This window comes from Bos mutus, chromosome 8 (assembly GCF_027580195.1).
Source record: "Bos mutus isolate GX-2022 chromosome 8, NWIPB_WYAK_1.1, whole genome shotgun sequence".
NCBI lineage: Eukaryota > Metazoa > Chordata > Mammalia > Artiodactyla > Bovidae > Bos > Bos mutus.
The window spans coordinates 72,677,902-72,696,567 of NC_091624.1; the positions used below are offsets into that span (position 1 = coordinate 72,677,902).

At 38.6% G+C, this 18,666-nt stretch overlaps 1 protein-coding gene across 2 annotated transcripts in view; it reads left to right on the forward strand.

The window, feature by feature from the left end:
• The window catches only part of RCL1 (RNA terminal phosphate cyclase like 1), a 187,315-nt gene that overhangs the window by 168,030 nt on the left and 619 nt on the right, over positions 1–18,666 (forward strand). For both annotated transcript variants that reach the window (XM_070375846.1, XM_070375848.1), the window contains exon 9: positions 17,243–17,374. In XM_070375846.1, coding sequence (XP_070231947.1) covers positions 17,243–17,374 — 132 coding nt within the window. The remainder of the gene's footprint in view (positions 1–17,242; positions 17,375–18,666) is intronic.

Sequence of the window (18,666 nt, forward strand, 5' to 3'; positions counted from 1 at the left end):
CACAGTTGCTCCTGTATTTTAACTTTGTTAAGAATTATAACATTTGCATTCTGGCTTACAATTATAATTCCCCCAGTTTAGTCTTCTCTGTTTGTTTTTTGTTTTCCTAGGAATTTAAAAAGTTAATTTAAAAATTCTGTTGAAGCATCATTAACTTACGATATTGGTTTCAGGTGTACGATTTCAGTTCAGGTGTACAGTGACTTGATTTTTTTATATGTTACAACATGATCACCACTGTTCAGTCTTTACTATAAAAGACTTCTATGATTGCCATTTACCCTTTTACTATGACTTTTAAAATTTTAATTAATTTATTTATTTGGCTGCGTTGGGTGGGTCTTACTACGGCACGTGGGATACTCATTGCATCATGTGTGATCTTCCATTGCAACGCACAGGCTCTCTAGTCACCCTGTGGCACGTGGTATCTTAGTTCCCCCACCAGGGATTGAACCCATGTCCCCTGCATTGGCAGGCAAGTTCTTAACCACTGGACCACCAGGGTAGTCCCTAGCATAACTTTTCCATTCCTAAATTTAGTTTGATTCAACTTTTGTTTGCTGGACTACATAGTTAAGTAGTTTTTTCAAGAAGAGTTTTATGGATTTGATGTGATCTGAGTTCTCTAAAATTTTGAGAAATAATATCCGCCTGTTTAAACAACACCGTTGCAGCCTGTAATATTTCTGGGTTATCCTGTCCTTAGAGTTTATCCGTTTTGTTCTCTTTATATTGCTGAAGAGTTTTTTGAGACTAACTCAGTTGTGTTCCCTAAAGTTGACAGTCATTTTTATCTTGATCTATCATCTTTAGTCTTAATTTTCTTAATTTCTTTGTATTTTTCTTTGGCATTAACTCAGATGATCTTTTCCTTCATGTCATCAATTCAAATTGTCCGTGTTTCCACCTTCACTAGGAATAGATTATCTTTCTCATTTTACCCCTTTTAGGAGCAACATGTTGCTGTCTATTCACTTCTCTGAAAACTAGGAGTGTGGATATGGGTATGAGGAAGACATGAGCTAGTCTGGACTGAGTACTGTTTTTATTTGGGTTCTTATATGTCCTCTGAGATTTTGTAGAACCTCAGAAGAGTAAGACCAAAAAGCTCACTTCACTTGGCCTGTGGTATATCCTACTTCCAAGGGCTCTTACTCATTCCTCTGACTCAGCACAGCACCCTGGAAAATGGGAAGGCCCAACAAGACCTTCCTGTCCTTGCAGACTGTGACTTTGACTTTTCCTAGGACTGTTTATTCATTGCTCACTTTATTTACAAATTGAGGATGATTAATGAGTTCTTATGATGCTGTTGACTTACTTTTCCTCAGCGCTATGCTTCTGTTTTTTCCTTGGTTACCAACCAAGGTTTGAAGTCTATGCCATAAGATCAATCTCCCATAAGACTGGAAGTATCCGCAGTGCTGTCTTATATTTGGTTACATGTTTGGTAAATTTATGGGTTTTCCTTTATTTTTATTGATTTCAAAAATGTTGCCAGTGAAGAGTCTACAGTCCTCCTTTGTTGTGCCATCTTTTCTGGAAATCTGTTTGTTCCACCACTTAATATCTGAGATTCGTTTTCTCATCTATACACATAGGAGGAAAGCCACCATTAAATGGTAAAAGATTAAATGAAACTTAAGGAAATTCTAGTTCTGTCTAAATTGTTTTGGGCCTGTCATCCAACAATGGCTCCCACTAGCAAATCCTATCATTTATTTGTCTGATCTCAAGAACTTAGAGGTTTGTCATCAATCAGAAGTATATCCCAGATGTTGGCAAAATTTTTCTGTGAAGGGCCATGTAGTAAATATTTTAAAATTTGCAGGCCACATAGTCTCTGTAGCAACCACTTCATGTTGCAGTATGAAGCAAGTTGTTTGTTGTTCAGCTGCTAAGTTGTGTCCAACTCTTTGTGATGCCATGGACTGCAGCACACCAGGCTCCTTTTTCATTCACTATCTCCCAGAGTTTGCTCAAATTTGTGTCCATTGAGTCAGTGATGCTATCTAACCATCTCATCCTCTGCTGCCCCCTTTCCTTTTGCCTTCAGTCTTTCCCAGCATCAGGGTCTTTTTCAATGAGTTAACTCTTTGTATAAGGTGATCAAAGAATTGGACCTTCAGTATCAGTCCTTCCAATGAATATTCAGGATTGATTTCCTTTAGGATTGACTGGTTTGATCTCCTTGCAATCCGTGAAGCTCTCAAAAGTCTTCGCCAGCACCACAATTCAAAAGCATCAATTCTTCAGGGCTCTGCCTTCTTTACAGTCCAACTCTCACAACTGTACATGACCACTGGAAAAACCACAACTTTGACTATATGGCAAAGAGATGTTGGAAAAGAGATGTCTCTGCTTTTTAATATACTGTCTTGGTTTGTCATAGCACTCCTTCTAAGACAAGATGTAAATGTATCAGTGGCTGTGTTTCAATAAAACTTTACTTACAGAAACTGAAATTTGAATTTCATATTTTTCTCACATGTCACAAAATATTTTCCTTTTGATTTTTTTCCCAGCTATTAAAAATGTGGAAAAAATTTATTTCCTCATGGGCCATACAAAAATGGTTAGTGGGCTATATTAAGGTCATATAAGCTCACAGGATATAATTTTCTGATCCTGGTATACCTTTAGCACTCCAGGATTTTGCTAGAGAGAATAATCTGGGTCTTCAGAGCTTTTATCAAAACCCCCTTTGAGAGAAATGGATTTAGGAAATAGAACTCAAAGGACATACTGTCTATCCATTTTTCTACATTAACTTTAAATTCTGTCTTTGAGGCAAGTCCAACTCCTGAAAGGCTATTAACTTGGTCCAACTCAGCTCAACTCCAAAGAGAATCTCTTTCACTGAACTAAATTTGAATATTATGCTTTCTACTTTAATCAGTGGTTACTACAAGATAAAACAGCTTTATTTCAGCTTTTGCACTTGCAAAACAACTCCAGTAAATCACTCAGCGTCCCAGTGTAGGGTATCCTGCAAAGAATTTGTCTCAGAATTCAGTACTAGGAAAAACTCTTTCCTTTCAGACATTTCCCAGTTCTTTCTCTCAGCTAACTACATACAATTCTTACCAAGCTTTCCTCTTTACACTGGCTTCTGGGAAGCTTAAAGTCAGCTTTTATTCTCAGTCATAGCAACAGCATCATTCCAAGGCCCCTGTATAGTACCACTCCGGGGACCCTAAATTAGTAGTCTAGTACAGACATTTAGGTGAGAAAACTGATAACTGGAAAAGTGACGGCCTTCTTTCTGAATCTGAGTCTGGACCTACTTTGAAGGCCGTCCTACATCTACCCCTTCTCCAGCTGTCTTTTCTGGTTCCCTGAAATAGATTAATATGTTCTCTTAGAAAAAGTTAGCAAAGGATAGGTTCTTAGAGGAAAATGGCAAAGGTCTCTCTAGAAGCTCATCTTGAAAGGATTCACTTTCTGTGTTGGGTTAATTGCACAGAGAAGTGTTAGGAAAAAAAAACAACTTGAGGAAGGAACACTGGTCTGAACCTGGCAGGCGATTACTCTACTTTCCCTGTGTCAAACCTAACACAGAGAGCACCTGTTATTTGCTCTAGACTCTGAGAAGCCATAGATTATACAGTTCTTTACTAGCCCATGGACCCATGACTAAGCCTGTTCAAGGTCTGGTAGTTTACAGAGAGGCACTCTATAAATTACAGGAAATAGCACTCATTGACTCATCAAGCATTTCAATAATCTGAATCTTTTAGTGATTAAGGAATAATTTTCAGTGATGTTTGGACTAATTTGGACTAACGTCTCCAGAGTTCAGAAGGTAGTAGGATTAAAAAACAACAACAACAACAACCATACTTCTCTATCCACATCTACTTTGAATAAACACTGTCTCCACGTTTGGGTGCAAGGCTACCTTTTTTTTTCCCTTCCCCTCAGAAACACCCTACTGTCTGTCCTGAGCCCTTTCCCAGTGGGACTCTGATTGGGTGCTCTGAATTAGAGACCAGGCCTTCTTTACTTCCAGCTACCTAGGTCTGCTGTCAGGAGGTCAAAAATAGAAATGTGATTGGTTTTTCCACTTCTGGGACTTGTCAAATGCCTCTAGGAACTGAACATTTTTACTTATACTCCAGCTAGTTTTACTGCACAAATCAAACGGATTGGGACAGTTTAAATTGGGAGTTATAAAGGCCTTTCCCTATATGGGAGTTAGGATCATGTTCATTCTCTCTATACTATTTCCATTCCTTTGAGTCCAACAGTTTTTCTTGAACTGTTGGCATTAGTTTGCTTCATCCAGCCTATTTGTGGCACACTAATCTACCTCTTGGTCATCTAGTTCCCTACATGCTGCTGCACTGAGAGGGGCCCAAAGCCTCTATTTGAGGAAGAAGTGTATCCTATAGCGACCCTTAGACAACCAAGTAAGAACTAAAGAAATGAAGGTCTATGGGCTGTAACTCCAAGGTGGCCAGAGAATCCCTATTTTTCTATTTTCCTTTTTGGATTATCATACCTCCTTTCCATGAGTGGTGGGTCCAGGAGAACTGGGCCAAGAAGATGATTTTACCAAAATTTTCTCCAGGCCACTTAACTTGCTTCCAACCTAGGCAAATGGAATCATTTAGGTCTTCAGGTATAAAGGTGTACAGTCAGTAACCAGCTGACTCTAATAAGAATAGGCAGGTGTATGTGTGGAGCCATCTTCGTTTTTCCCTCTAGCTTCTGTGGTCAGTAGTGATGTCACTAACCTGGGGTCATCAGTCTTCAGTTTTTCTACCTTCCCCCTTTTCCTTACCCCTTCTTCTCCCTCCCTCTTCTCTCTCCTCTACCATGTAGAAACATAGCTCTCTCAATGTTTCATAATCCCTCCTAGCTGTGCTCCTCGTATATTGCCTGTCACAGTGAATGGCACCAACCTCTGTCAGAACCAAACCCCGCCTCCTCCCTGCCCACACCTTACTGTGTAGTCATCAAATCTCATCAGTTTTACCTCATCTTTAACTCTCACATCTGTCTTCTTCTTTCCATCTCTGTTGCTGTTGTTACTCTTTAGTTGGTAAGTTATGTCTGACTCTTTTGAGACCCCGTGTATTATAGCCTGCCAGGTTCCTCTGTCCATGGGATTTCCCAGGCAAGAATACTGGAGAGGGCTGCCATTTCCTTCTCCAGGGGATCTTCCTGATCCATTGATCAAACTTGCATCTCCTGCTTGGCAGGCGGATCCTTTACCACTGAGCCACTTAGGAAACCCCTCTCTCATCTCTATCAGCTCCCACTTCTAGTTCATTACCTCTCTTGCCCACAACAGCTTCTGTCGTGCCCTTAATCATTGACTTCAGGTCTCCTTACTCAGGAAATTCATCCCATTCCTGTAAGACAGGGTATTCTTGTCTGTACTTCTACAACATCCTCTATTTATTAATTTTATAAGTAGAATTGCCTCCTCCACTGAACAGTAAGCTCTTTTTTTCTCCTTCACCCTTGTATCTCCAGGCCCAGACCAGATCTGACACATAACAAATGCTCAATAACTCTTTGATAAGTGAATTAATGAGATATACAAAAGAAATTTGGAAAGTTATGCTTTTAACTGGAGATAGATATTGAGGCTAAGATAGTTTGTATTTTTTTTTTATTTGCACAGATTTTTGAGACATTAGTAGCATTTCTACCTGTCTTTTTTTTTTTTTTAGTTATATACCACTTCAGAGAACTATTACATTTTTATAATTATGAAGTGCTTTTTTATAATCCACATTGTATTGAAAGAGACACGGGAAGAAAGCTTGCATTTTGAATTTCCTTTATTCCCCTGTGACTTTAAATCTGACCCCTGAGGTACCAGGACCCAGACTGGCTTGATCAGATCTTGGCAGTGAAAGAGAATAGGCCCTTAGAGGAATTATCCAGCTTGCTGGATTTGCTAGGTGAGAATGGTTCTTAATAAGGATTCTAGTAAATGTTGGAAAAAGATCGGTGCTGTATAGTCAAAGTACAGATAGTAAGCCAGGAACGGGGAGGAAGATGGACCACTGCATGCACACAAGGCCTGTCAGAGATTTGGATTCAAACCAGAGCAGAAGGGATTATATGACAAGGTTAGTGAAGGGATCTCACATCTGACCCAGGACTGTGCTGTCTCTTTGATACTGGTTTATGCAGATGATGAGGAGTCTTTTAAGAGCATCAGCCCCAGGGATGCCTTTCTGGTTCTGCTGCTGCTAACTCGCTTCAGTTGTGTCCAACTCTGTGCGACCCCATAGACGGCAGCCCACCAGGCTTCCCCATCCCTGGGATTCCCCAGGCAAGAACACTGGAGTGGGTTGCCATTTCCTCCTCCAATGCATGAAAGTGAAAAGTGAAAGTGAAGTCGCTCAGTCGTGTCCGACTCTATCAACCCCATGGACTGCAGCCCACCAGGCTCCTCCATCCATGGGATTTTCCAGGCAAGAGTACTGGAGTGGGGTTTCTGGTTCTGCCCAGTCTTAAAAGAGCCCATTCTGAGGATGGCCAGGGTTTTAAAACAGGTCTGTACAATTTGTTCTATTTTATTAGATACTGTGTTCAGATCTGCATTTATACTAATTTATTTCATATAATATACTTTCAAAAAGGTGGCACAGTGGTAAAGAATCTGCTTGCCAATGCAGGAGGTACAGAGAAGCAGATTTGGTCCCTAAGTTGGAAAAATCCCCTGGAGTAGGAAATGGCTACTCCAGTATATACAACCTGCTCCAGTATTCTTGCCTGGAAAATTCCATGGACAGAGAAGCCTGGCAGGCTACAGTCCCAGGGTATCGCAAAGAGTGGGATACAACTGAGCAACAGAGCACACATACGCTTTCAAAAAAGAGTATGAGGTGGCCTAAGATAAAAGGACAGATGCATTGTTACTAACAAGCAGTAATACAGGTTAAAAGGCAGAAATTCAAGTGAGAAGGAGAAAATTAATATTATACTAAAAAGTTGTAGCTGAAGAGAATGACACTATCAAGATCAAAGTCTGGCCCTGAGCTTTCTAGTGGCCTCAACAAAACAGGAACTACATGGATTTTGTATTTTAAAATCTTTCTGAAATAGTTATAAATTTTGGTATAGATGACAAAGAGTATCTGTTTATCAGGAGAAGAAATTTTGTGTGGGGTGTGAACTCTGAGAGTAATTTGCCGTGCTGCTGCTGCTGCTGCTGCTAAGTCGCTTCAGTCATGTCCGACTCTGTGGGACCCCAGAGATGGCAACCCACCAGGCTCCTCCGTCCCTGGGATTCTCCAGGCAAGAACACTGGAGTGGGTTGCCATTTCCTTCACCAATGCATGAAAGTGAAAAGTGAAAGTGAAGTTGCTCAGTCGTGTCCGACTCTTAGCGACCCCATGGATTGCAGCCTAACAGGCTCCTCCGTCCATGGGAGTTTCCAGGCAAGAGTACTAGAGTGGGGTGCCATTGCCTTCTCTGGGAATTTGCCATAAAAACCTTTATTTAAGAGGCACTGAGCAATATAATAAAGTATTCATATGTAGTATCCTTATTAATGCTCTATCTTTTTTGTAAAGTTTGAAAACAGATGATTAAAATCTTGGTTGAATCTTGATTATGGTTACATTTCTATGTTTCTTCTTTAGGTATTTATCACTATATTGGAACATGCATTCAGAATTTTTGCATAATTTTTTATGGCTTCTATTAATATTATATCCTTATTTTATTGCTCTAAATGCTGTCTCTCAATGCTTTTTGCTATAAAATTGACATCATATACAATAATTAAACCCTTAAATTGTCATCATGAGTTTTGCTTAAGTTAGCCATATTTTGAGTATGAGGAAGAAATGGACAAATTCTTAGAAAAATACAACTTTCCAAAACTCGACCAGGAAGAAATAGAAAACCTTAACAGACCCATCACAAGCACGGAAATTGAAACTGTAATCAAAAATCTTCCAGCAAACAAAAGCCCAGGTCCAGACGGCTTCACAGCTGAATTCTACCAAAAATTTAGAGAAGAGCTAACACCTATCCTGCTCAAACTCTTCCAGAAAATTGCAGAGGAAGGTAAACTTCCAAACTCATTCTATGAGGCCACCATCACCCTAATACCAAAACCTGACAAAGATCCCACAAAAAAAAGAAAACTACAGGCCAATATCACTGATGAACATAGATGCAAAAATCCTAAACAAAATTCTAGCAATCAGAATCCAACAACACATTAAAAAGATCATACATCATGACCAAGTGGGCTTTATCCCAGGGATGCAAGGATTCTTCAATATCCACAAATCAATCAATATAATACACCACATTAACAAATTAAAAAATAAAAACCATATGATTATCTCAATAGATGCAGAGAAAGCCTTTGACAAAATTCAACACCCATTTATGATAAAAACTCTCCAGATAGCAGGAATAGAAGGAACATACCTCAACATAATAAAAGCTATATATGACAAACCCACAGCAAACATTATCCTCAATGGTGAAAAATTGAAAGCATTTCCTCTAAAGTCAGGAACAAGACAAGGGTGCCCACTTTCACCATTACTATTCAACATAGTTTTGGAAGTTTTGGCCACAGCAATCAGAGCAGAAAAAGAAATAAAAGGAATCCAAATTGGAAAAGAAGAAGTAAAACTCTCACTATTTGCAGATGACATGATCCTCTACATAGAAAACCCTAAAGACTCCACCAGAAAATTACTAGAACTAATCAATGACTATAGTAAAGTTGCAGGATATAAAATCAACACACAGAAATCCCTTAAATTCCTATACACAAATAATGAGAAAACAGAAAGAGAAATTAAGGAAACAATTCCATTCACCATTGCAACGGAAAGAATAAAATACTTAGGAATATATACCTAGAGAAACTAAAGACCTATATATAGAAAACTATAAAACACTGGTGAAAGAAATCAAAGAGGACACTAATAGATGGAGAAATATACCATGTTCATGGATTGGAAGAATGAATATAGTGAAAATGAGTATACTACCCAAAGCAGTTTATAGATTCAATGCAATCCCTATCAAGTTACCAACAGTATTCTTCACAGAGCTAGAACAAATAATTTCACAATTTGTATGGAAATACAAAAAACCTCGAATAGCCAAAGCTATCTTGAGAAAGAAGAATGGAACTGGAGGAATCAACCTACCTGACTTCAGGCTCTACTACAAAGCCACGGTTATCAAGACAGTATGGTACTGGCACAAAGACAGAAATATAGATCAATGGAACAAAATAGAAAGCCCAGAGATAAATCCATGCACATATGGACACCTTATCTTTGATAAAGGAGGCAAGAATATACAATGGATTAAAGACAATCTCTTTAACAAGTGGTGCTGGGAAATCTGGTCAACCACTTGTAAAAGAATGAAACTAGAACACTTTCTAACACCATACACAAAAATACACTCAAAATGGATTAAAGATCTCAACATAAGACCAGAAACTATAAAACTCTTAGAGGAGAACATAGGCAAAACACTCTCTGACATACATCACAGCAGGATCCTCTATGACCCACCTCCTAGAATATTGGAAATAAAAGCAAAATAGACAAATGGGACGTAATTAAACTTACATCAAAGGAAACTATTAGCAAGGTGAAAACATCAAATGGGGAAAATAATAGCATATGAAGCAACTGACAAACAAACTATGCACATCAAGGGAAAAAAGGAAAAGCCTTCAGAATGGGAGAAAATAATAATATGAAGCAACTGACAAACAACTAATCTCAAAAATATACAAGCAACTCACAGCTCAACTCCAGAAAATAAATGACCCAATCAAAAAATGGGCCAAAGAACTAAATAGACATTTCTCCAAAGAAGACATACAGATGGCTAACAAACACATGAAAAGATGCTCAACATCACTCATTATCAGAGAAATGCAAATCAAAACCACTATGAGGTACCATTTCACACCAGTCAGAATGGCTGTGATCCAAAAGTCTACAAACAATAAATGCTGGAGAGGGTGTGGAGAAAAGGGAACCCTCTTACACTGTTGGTGGGAATGCAAACTAGTACAGCCACTATGGAGAACAGTGTGGAGATTCCTTAAAAAACTGGAAATAGAACTGCCTTATGATCCAGCAATCCCACTGCTGGGCATACACACTGAGGAAACCAGAAGGGAAAGAGACACGTGTACCCCAATGTTCATCGCAGCACTGTTTATAATAGCCAGGACATGGAAGCAACCTAGATGTCCATCAGCAGATGAATGGATAAGAAAGCAGTGGTACATATACACAATGGAGTATTACTCAGCCATTAAAAAGAATACATTTGAATCAGTTCTAATGAGGTGGATGAAACTGGAGCCTATTATACAGAGTGAAGTAAGCCAGAAAGAAAAACAGAAATACAGTATACTAATGCATATATATGGAATTTAGAAAGATGGTAACAATAACCCTGTGTACGAGACAGCAAAAGAGACACTGATGTATAGAACAGTCTTATGGACTCTGTTGCAGAGGGAGAGGGTGGGAAGATTTGGGAGAATGGCATTGAAACATGTATAATATCATGTATGAAATGAGTTGCCAGACCAGGTTCGATGCACGATACTGGATGCTTGGGGCTAGTGCACTGGGATGACCCAGAGGGATGGTATGGGGAGGAAGGAGGGAGGAGGGTTCAGGATGGGGAACACATGTATGCCTGTGGCAGATTCATTTTGATATTTGGCAAAACTAATACAATTTTGTAAAGTTTAAAAATAAAATTAAATTTAAAATTAAAAAAAAAAATGAATGGATTCTCTCATCTCCCTAATGAATCCTTCCTACATACAGAAGCTCCACAGTACCCTCTGCATTACTCAGGGGTGGAGGAGGTAGTTTCCTGAGTGAATCTGGGCCACTGCAAATTTTCTGCTACCTGTACCTATGCCTGAAATTTCTCCCTTTGTTTCTGTTTTCTTTGACTTAAGACAATAGAAGCTTTAGTCCCACTTAAAATGCATATGTCCTTGGACGAGGTAACTCTTTCAACTTGATGATAGTGTAAAGCTCATTCTAAACCCTATAATTTAGTGCAAGTCCATTGTGTCCCTCAGTTCTGGGAGAAGGTTTGTTAGAGGAGACACGAGAGAGAGAATGAAGATACTGACAACATGAAGGAGGCAGCTGCAATATGGAGGGAAACGTCCAAATACTGTGTTGGCCAAAAAGTTTGTTTCGGTTTTTCTGTGTTATGGAACTTTTGGCCAACCCAATAATTTTGTGTCACCCTCACCAGACTGGTTTTTTATGTTTTTTCAAAGGGTTCTTTGGGTTTTGAGATAAGAAGAAAGTCCTAAAAGCATCTTCCTGTCCAGGTTTGGGCTTTGTAACAAAGGCCTTCTAAAGATAATGCCAGGGCCTTTGATGTCTAATTCTAGTTGAAAAGGAAAATAACATAAGGAATGACTCTAACCCTGGAAATTGCAGGTTAGTCAAGCGGGTAGTGGTATTAGAGTCTGCCAGTAATTTGAGAGACAGAAAGGCCTTTCTGGTAGCCCTTAAATTGTACAAAGTCAATGACAGTTACTTAATCTGCCTGCTTATAAGATCAGTGCTGGATAATGCCGTGACTTTTTGGTGGGAAATATGTAGAATCGTCTTCGTTTGTCTGGGACTGTCCCCATTTTAGCACTGAAAGTTCCGTGTCTTGGGAAACCCCCACTCTAGGGCTAACCACAGCATTCGGTCACCTTAAAGGACCCAAATGTGAAGGTGCATTATGGTCAAATATGAAGGTGCATAATTGATTTTAACATTAATACAGCTGCTAACTTGCTATCCAGTAACTGTGGGGAAAAGAAACACTTTAAAATAAGTAAACAAGTCACCCTATTTGGGAGGATGTTAGCTCTCCTATCTCATTTTGATAAGGTAATCTTATATCATCAGAGAACTCCCAAATGCGGCTGTAAAAATAACAGTTACATAATTATACTTCCCTGGTTTAAACCACTAATAAGACATTGCCAAATTTTAGCTGTGTGAAGATAAATGTTTTTCATCGGTGATGATGTTGCATTACACACAAAAAAAGGAGTTTTATTTTTCTGGTTTAGCGTACTTTAGTTTTAATTACAGGTACATCATTTTTCACCTCATTAACAGAACATGGTTTATTGTTACAGGATATCTTTCCAATGGACACCCATTGCTGTTGTTTACTGAAAGCACTATACTGTGTTATTTACTTTTAAAATAGCTTTAATCAGGCATCCTTTCATTTAATATTAAATGTACTTAAATATTAACTTTTAAGAGTTGGTTTCACTTATAGTGATCTAAATAGATCTAAATGTAGAGAGAAGATAGAGAGGGGAGAGAGAGCCTCAGATGGCTGCTGCCTTCTAATGCCTGAAGTGCTACATTTGTTATTATATGAATATAGAGACAGTAAGACTCTTCAGGAACCAAGCAATAATATCCACCAAAGCCATACATTAAAAAACATTAAAACACATTACTAAACAACTCTTAAGAAGAAAATGGAAATTACAAAATATGTAAAGATAAATGGACGCAGAAGCATTACTTTATAAAGTCTGTGGTTTACATTAATCATCAAATTGCTACCCAGAATGAAATGTGTAGCCTTACATTATAGAAAATAAGGATGTTGAAAATAAGCACACTTTCAAATCAAAATTTAACCCCTCAGTCCAGCAATCAATCAAACAAAAATAGGAAAATGAACATGAAAGAGAATGGAAAAATACAAAAAGTGTAACGGTAGGAAATAATGCAATAGAAAATGATAGAAGCAGTGAACTTGAGAAAGTTCTCCTTTTACATTGGGATCTCAACTGCCTATTCTCTGATTTGGATACTTATTTTCCAGCCCAAGGAATAAGTGTTATGGACATTGAATTAACAGACAGAAGAGCAGGAAATCTGTGATTACTTCTGTCTGGGATACTGCAGAGGGGAGAAGAAGAAATAACATTTACAAAGATATATGTCAAACATTATGGTAGGTAGGTTATGTACATTTTGTATTTTAATAATATATCTTCCTCATTTACAGATAAGAATATTGAAGCACAGAGTGGCTTAATAATTTCTTAATTATTGACCAGACAGTAAGTCCTGGTGCTTAAGTTTGAATTCTAGAAGGGTTATTTTTTGACATTTAATTTACCATGTGTTGTCAGTTAAAGATATCACCGGTTTTAGAAACACGTTGTTTTGAAAACTCATATCTGCCTAGGAAGGCCATGGGGGTATCATTCACATTTTAGAGTGAAATGGTTTTAACAAATTACTTTCTTTTCAACATTTAGCTGAGGTTAGCTGTATTAAAAGAATGGGACGTCTGAAATGGTTGGAGACAGAGGAGTGATGTAGTAGAAGTGGTCCTGCTTGGAGGCTGAGGTCTGGACAAGACTGGAAGCAAACGTGCAGAAAGGGAAGTGGGAAATTGCCAACGATAAAGTCTGACTATTTCAAAATTCTGGCTAGGGTCAGCCCCACCCACAAGAAGAGCAAGACAGGTTCTTCCTCTTTCCTTCTCTTGTACAAATCAGTCCCTATTCCTGGGACCAAGAGGTCCAGGTCCAAGGGCTGCTCTATGGAAAACAGAGTCACAGGAACTTTAGAAGCTATGCATGCTGCTCCCCAACAGGCCTCCCCTATACCTATACAGTACCCCAAACTATTCCTGACATCCTTGCTGGAGGAGAGTGATAGAAACTTGCTCCTCGGAGGACAGCTCATAACCAATTCGAACTTGAGCTAATTGTTAGAAAAGTCTTCCTATCACCAGCAAAAGTCTTGTCTCCCTTCAGCTTCCCCTTATTGGTCCTACTTCTGTCCTCTGAAATTACCCAGTCTGTGTGATATTTGTTCAGATGGAATTTGATCTGTCATGCAGTGTTGTTTTTGGCTGATTTGCTAAGTTGATTAGATTCCTCTACAAACTCAAAGCTTTTGGATCAAGGTAAATCTGGTAAAAATGTTCTAGCAATTATTTTCAGAAAGACTGCCACAGTTTTCTTAAAATAAGGATGCTCCCAATTTACAGATTCATAATGTGAGAACAGTCTTATGTGCAAATCCATAGACGAACCCACATAAAGCATTCACATAAAAAAGAAGCAATCAGTATATTTTTCCTGTTGATTGGCACTATGTGAAACCTACTTCTGTTCATTTGTGGTAAAGTAACTGGATATTGAGAAGAGGAACTGATCTAATTAATCAACTTGGGAAAATGTTCCACTTTTAAATGAACAGTTGATAATGAAGTACCTTTTTACTTCTGTTTGTTTAGCTACAAAACAAAGCAACACTCATAATAATATTTAACATTTGCTGCTTCAGTACTCTTGCCTGGAAAATCCCATGGATGGAGGAGCCTGGTAGGCTGCAGTCCATGAGGTCGCTAGAGTTGGACACGACTGAGTGGCTTCACTTTGACTTTTCACTCTCATGCATTGGAGAAGGAAATGGTAACCCATTCCAGTACTTTTGCCTGGAGAATCCCATGGACAGAGGAGCCTGGTAGGCTGCAGTCCATGAGGTCGCTAGAGTCAGACACGACTGAGCGACTTCACTTTCACTTTTCACTTTCATGCATTGGAGAAGGAAATGGCAACCCACTCCAGTGTTCTTGCCTGGAGAATCCCATGGACGGAGGAGCCTGGTGGGCTGCAGTCCATGGGGTCGCTAAGAGTCAGACATGACTGAAGCGACTTAGCAGCAGCAGCAGCAGAAAAGAGTAAAAGTAGTACTCTCATTAATTACCTTTGGTTTCATAAAAGTCTTCTAGAAATCAATTGATTTAAAAATATCATATCCTTTGTCCCAGTAGGATCTTCTGGAAAATTATGCTAAGGAAATAATCAAAAGATTCAAAAATATGTGATAAAAATATGCAATTTGTTAAAATTATTTGTAATGGTGAAAAATTGTTCACAGCATAAAAATCCAACAGTAGGAAATGGTTAATTTGATTAGGGCTGAGTGGGAGATTAGGCAGCCATTTCATATAAGGATTATGAAAAAAACAACACTGTGTGTAATCCAGATGGTCCTAGAGGAAAAATGTTAGGTAAGTCACTGGGGTGGAAGCAGAAACACGGTGCAACAAAAAACATCTACCTCTACTTCATTGACTATGCTAAAGCCTTTGACTGTGTGGATCACAACAAACTGTGGAAAATTTTTCAAGAGATGGTAATATCAGACCACCTCACCTGCCTCCTGAGAAACCTGTAGGCCAGTCAAGAAGCAACAGATAGAACCAAACATGGAACAATGGACTGGGAATTGGGAAGGGAGTATATCAAGGCTGTATATCGACACCCTGCTTATTTGACTTATATGTAAAGTACATCAAACAAAATGCCAGGCTGGATGAAGCACAAGCTGGAATCAAAATTGCAAGAAGAAGTATCAGTAACCTCAGATGTGCAGATGACACCACCCTTATGGCAGAAAGCAAAGAAGAACTAAAGAGCCTCTTGAAAGTAAAAGAGGAGAGTGAAAAAGCTGGCTTAAAACTCAACATTCAAGAAATGAAGATCATGGCCTCTGGTCCCATCACTTCATGGCAAATAGGTGGGGAAACAATGGAAACAGTGAGAGAGTTTATTTTATTGGGCTCCAAAATCACTGCAGATAGTGACTGCAACCATGAAATTAAAAGATGCTTGCTCCTTGAAAGAAAAGCTATGACCAACCTAGACAGAGTATTAAAAAGCAGAGCCATTACTTTGCTAATGAAGGTCTGTCTAGTCAAAGCTATTTCTGTTTCCAGGAGTCATGTATGGATGTGAAAGTTGGACCATAAAGAAGGCTGAGGGCTGAAGAATTATTGCTTTTGTACTGTGGTGTTGGAGAAGACTCTTGGGAGTTTCTTGGACTGCAAGGAGATCACATCAGTCAATCCTAAAGGAAATCAAGCCTGAATATTCACTGAAAGGTCTGATGCTGAAGCTGAAGCTCCAATACTCCAATACTTGGCCACCTGATGTGAAAAGCAGACTCATTAGAAAAGACCCCGATGCTGGTAAAGATTGAAGGCAGGAGAAAGGGACAACAGAGGATAAGATGGTTGGATGGCATCACCAACTCAATGGACATGTTTGAGCAAGCTCCAGGAGATGATGAAGGACAGGGAAGCCTGGCATGCTGCAGTCCATGGGATCGCAAGGAGTTGGACATGACTGAGCAACTGAACAACACTAGCCATATAAAAAATTATTTTATAGCCATATTAAAAAATTCTTGCAGTATATATAATAGAAATCATGTATACAAAGAAATACACTGAAATTATGATAGGAAGATGAGAGGAGAATTTTATAGTTAATCAAGATAATAACAAAATGCTTTATTTTTAAACCAAAAAGTACTATATAAATTAATTTTTATCTGGACTGTTGCCAAGAATTGCATCACTAACTGCAACTAGCAGAAATGTATAACTATTATTATGATCTTTTGGGGAATGTGTCAAGAATGTACATGTAAAAGTGTGTCTCTGAAAATAAACATCTCAGTATATACCCTACCCTTTATTCCTTTCTGTGCTGCTCCTCTAACAAAACCGGAGAGAGACCACGATAAACCCCCTCCCCAGTCTCCAAGATTCCCTGCTTACTGCACTGTGCTCTGGGTGAAAACATACTAATGTGGCTAGCTACAAATGAAACAGGAGAAAGGAGGAAATGCTGGCAGAGTAAAACACTCCAGGTCCTCTGAAACCCAGAGGAAAAGTCACAGTTTGGACTACGTTGCTGATTCTTTGGCCAGTGGAGTGGAAGGCAGATTGCAATCTTGGTTAGATATAAATCTTCTTTCTGCTCTTGTTATTTCTGTTGGACTCTTACGGAAGCTAAGATTTTTGCACATTTTGGTTGACTATTCTGTTTCTCTTCTCCAGTTTTCTTATGGAAGTTTATCTAGTGTTTCCAGCTTGTCTGGGCTCCCCATTGGTAGTAGCAAGAAACAGTAGTTATTGGGATGTGCTTGATTATTTGAGTCTCCAAAGCTCCTGGTCATTGCAGATTGTGGGACTAAGAGTTAATGTAAGGATTGATTCTGTCGGTCAGTTTTCAAATAGGTGTATGCCACTGAGCACACCAAAATATGGCATATTTTTATCAGCTGTTGTTACACTAAAGCTAAGTAACATTTTCACAACTCAGTGGCTCATAAAAAACAAGAATTAGTTTTCCTTGATCATGGTTCATAGATGAGCTAGCACTGCCTTGTTTTTGCAGGTCACCTAGACCGGCCAAGGTCAACTGTGCTGCATGTGTTCTCAAAATCCCGTTAGCTACACAAGGTATCAATGCATTCTTTTCCTGTTGGATCACCAAGCAGAAGAGGCCAAGTCAAACCACTCACGTAAGGTTTGTACTCATATTTGCTGTTATTCAGTTGGCCGAAGCAAGTCACATACATGACTATACCCAACGTCAGTGGTTTCGGGAATTAACTCTCATTAGATTTTCATGAGGCAGAGGGAGGGGGTGAAGAATCCAGAACAATGATCTAATTTGCTATAAGGAACAGCATGTAAACAGATTAATTCAAATGCTTCAAAAGAGAATCCTACTGACTTCTAGAATAAACAGTATTATTTGCATGTGTGAAAAATATTCTATTTTTCTAATTAGACTAATGAAAACAATAAAATATCTCAGTTATGTGTCATATTTCTTTTAAAGAACATACAATATCACTAATGATAATTCCTGATTATGACTATGCTGGGTGTCTGGCCAAGTAAGAATTGATCCCATTGTAGGTCAGTTTCTGATTTTGGATTTTACACACACACGCTCACACGAACACACCACTTGTTTTTAGGAGCTTGTAATCAGTGAGTAAAATGTGCCCTGAAAGGAAATCAGTTAGTAAGAACTGCTATTTGGTAAGAAAAGGTGACTCAAGAAAAGAAGTTCCTTGTGGTTTTGAACTGTACTATGTTGTCGATCTCCACAAAAATAAGCCTTCGTTTAAAAAAGAAATTGATTTAAGACAAAAGTTTCGAAGCAGAGGTTTCTATTTTTTCAAAATGAAAAAACTTCTCAGGAAATTTTGTATTTGTTTTAATGTAAAAAGCAAAGGCAAGGGATAAGTAAAATCTGAGTTCAAGCTAGACAGATTTGCAAAACCTTTAAGCTGTAGGAAAGAAGAGCCAATAGCTCAGAGAACAAGCAAGTAACAGATTTAAAGAAAACTAGTTAGGAAAATTTTTAAATTTTTACATTAATAGGGGCCTTTCTCCACATTTTTCCTGTTTTTAAGATTCAGCTTAAGAGATGTATAGATATGAGGGATTAGAGAGTTAGTCAATAACAGAGAAAGATGGGGTAATTTCAATTACAGAAATTTTAACTAGCTTTGTCTGGATGGATAAAAGGGATGCTACAGCACAAGTTTGACATTTCTTGTCCTAGCTTAGTGGAATTCTTCCTGAAAATGAAATTGTTTCTTCAAAACACATCTAGTTGCCTTTTTCCAAAGACAAAGGAAATTACACATTCTGATTAATCATCGATTATTCTTTTATTTTATTTTATTTTTAAACTTTACAATATTGTATTAGTTTTGCCAAATATCAAAATGAATCTGCCACAGGTACACATGTGTTCCCCATCCTGAACCCTCCTCCCTCCTCCCTCCCCATACCATCCCT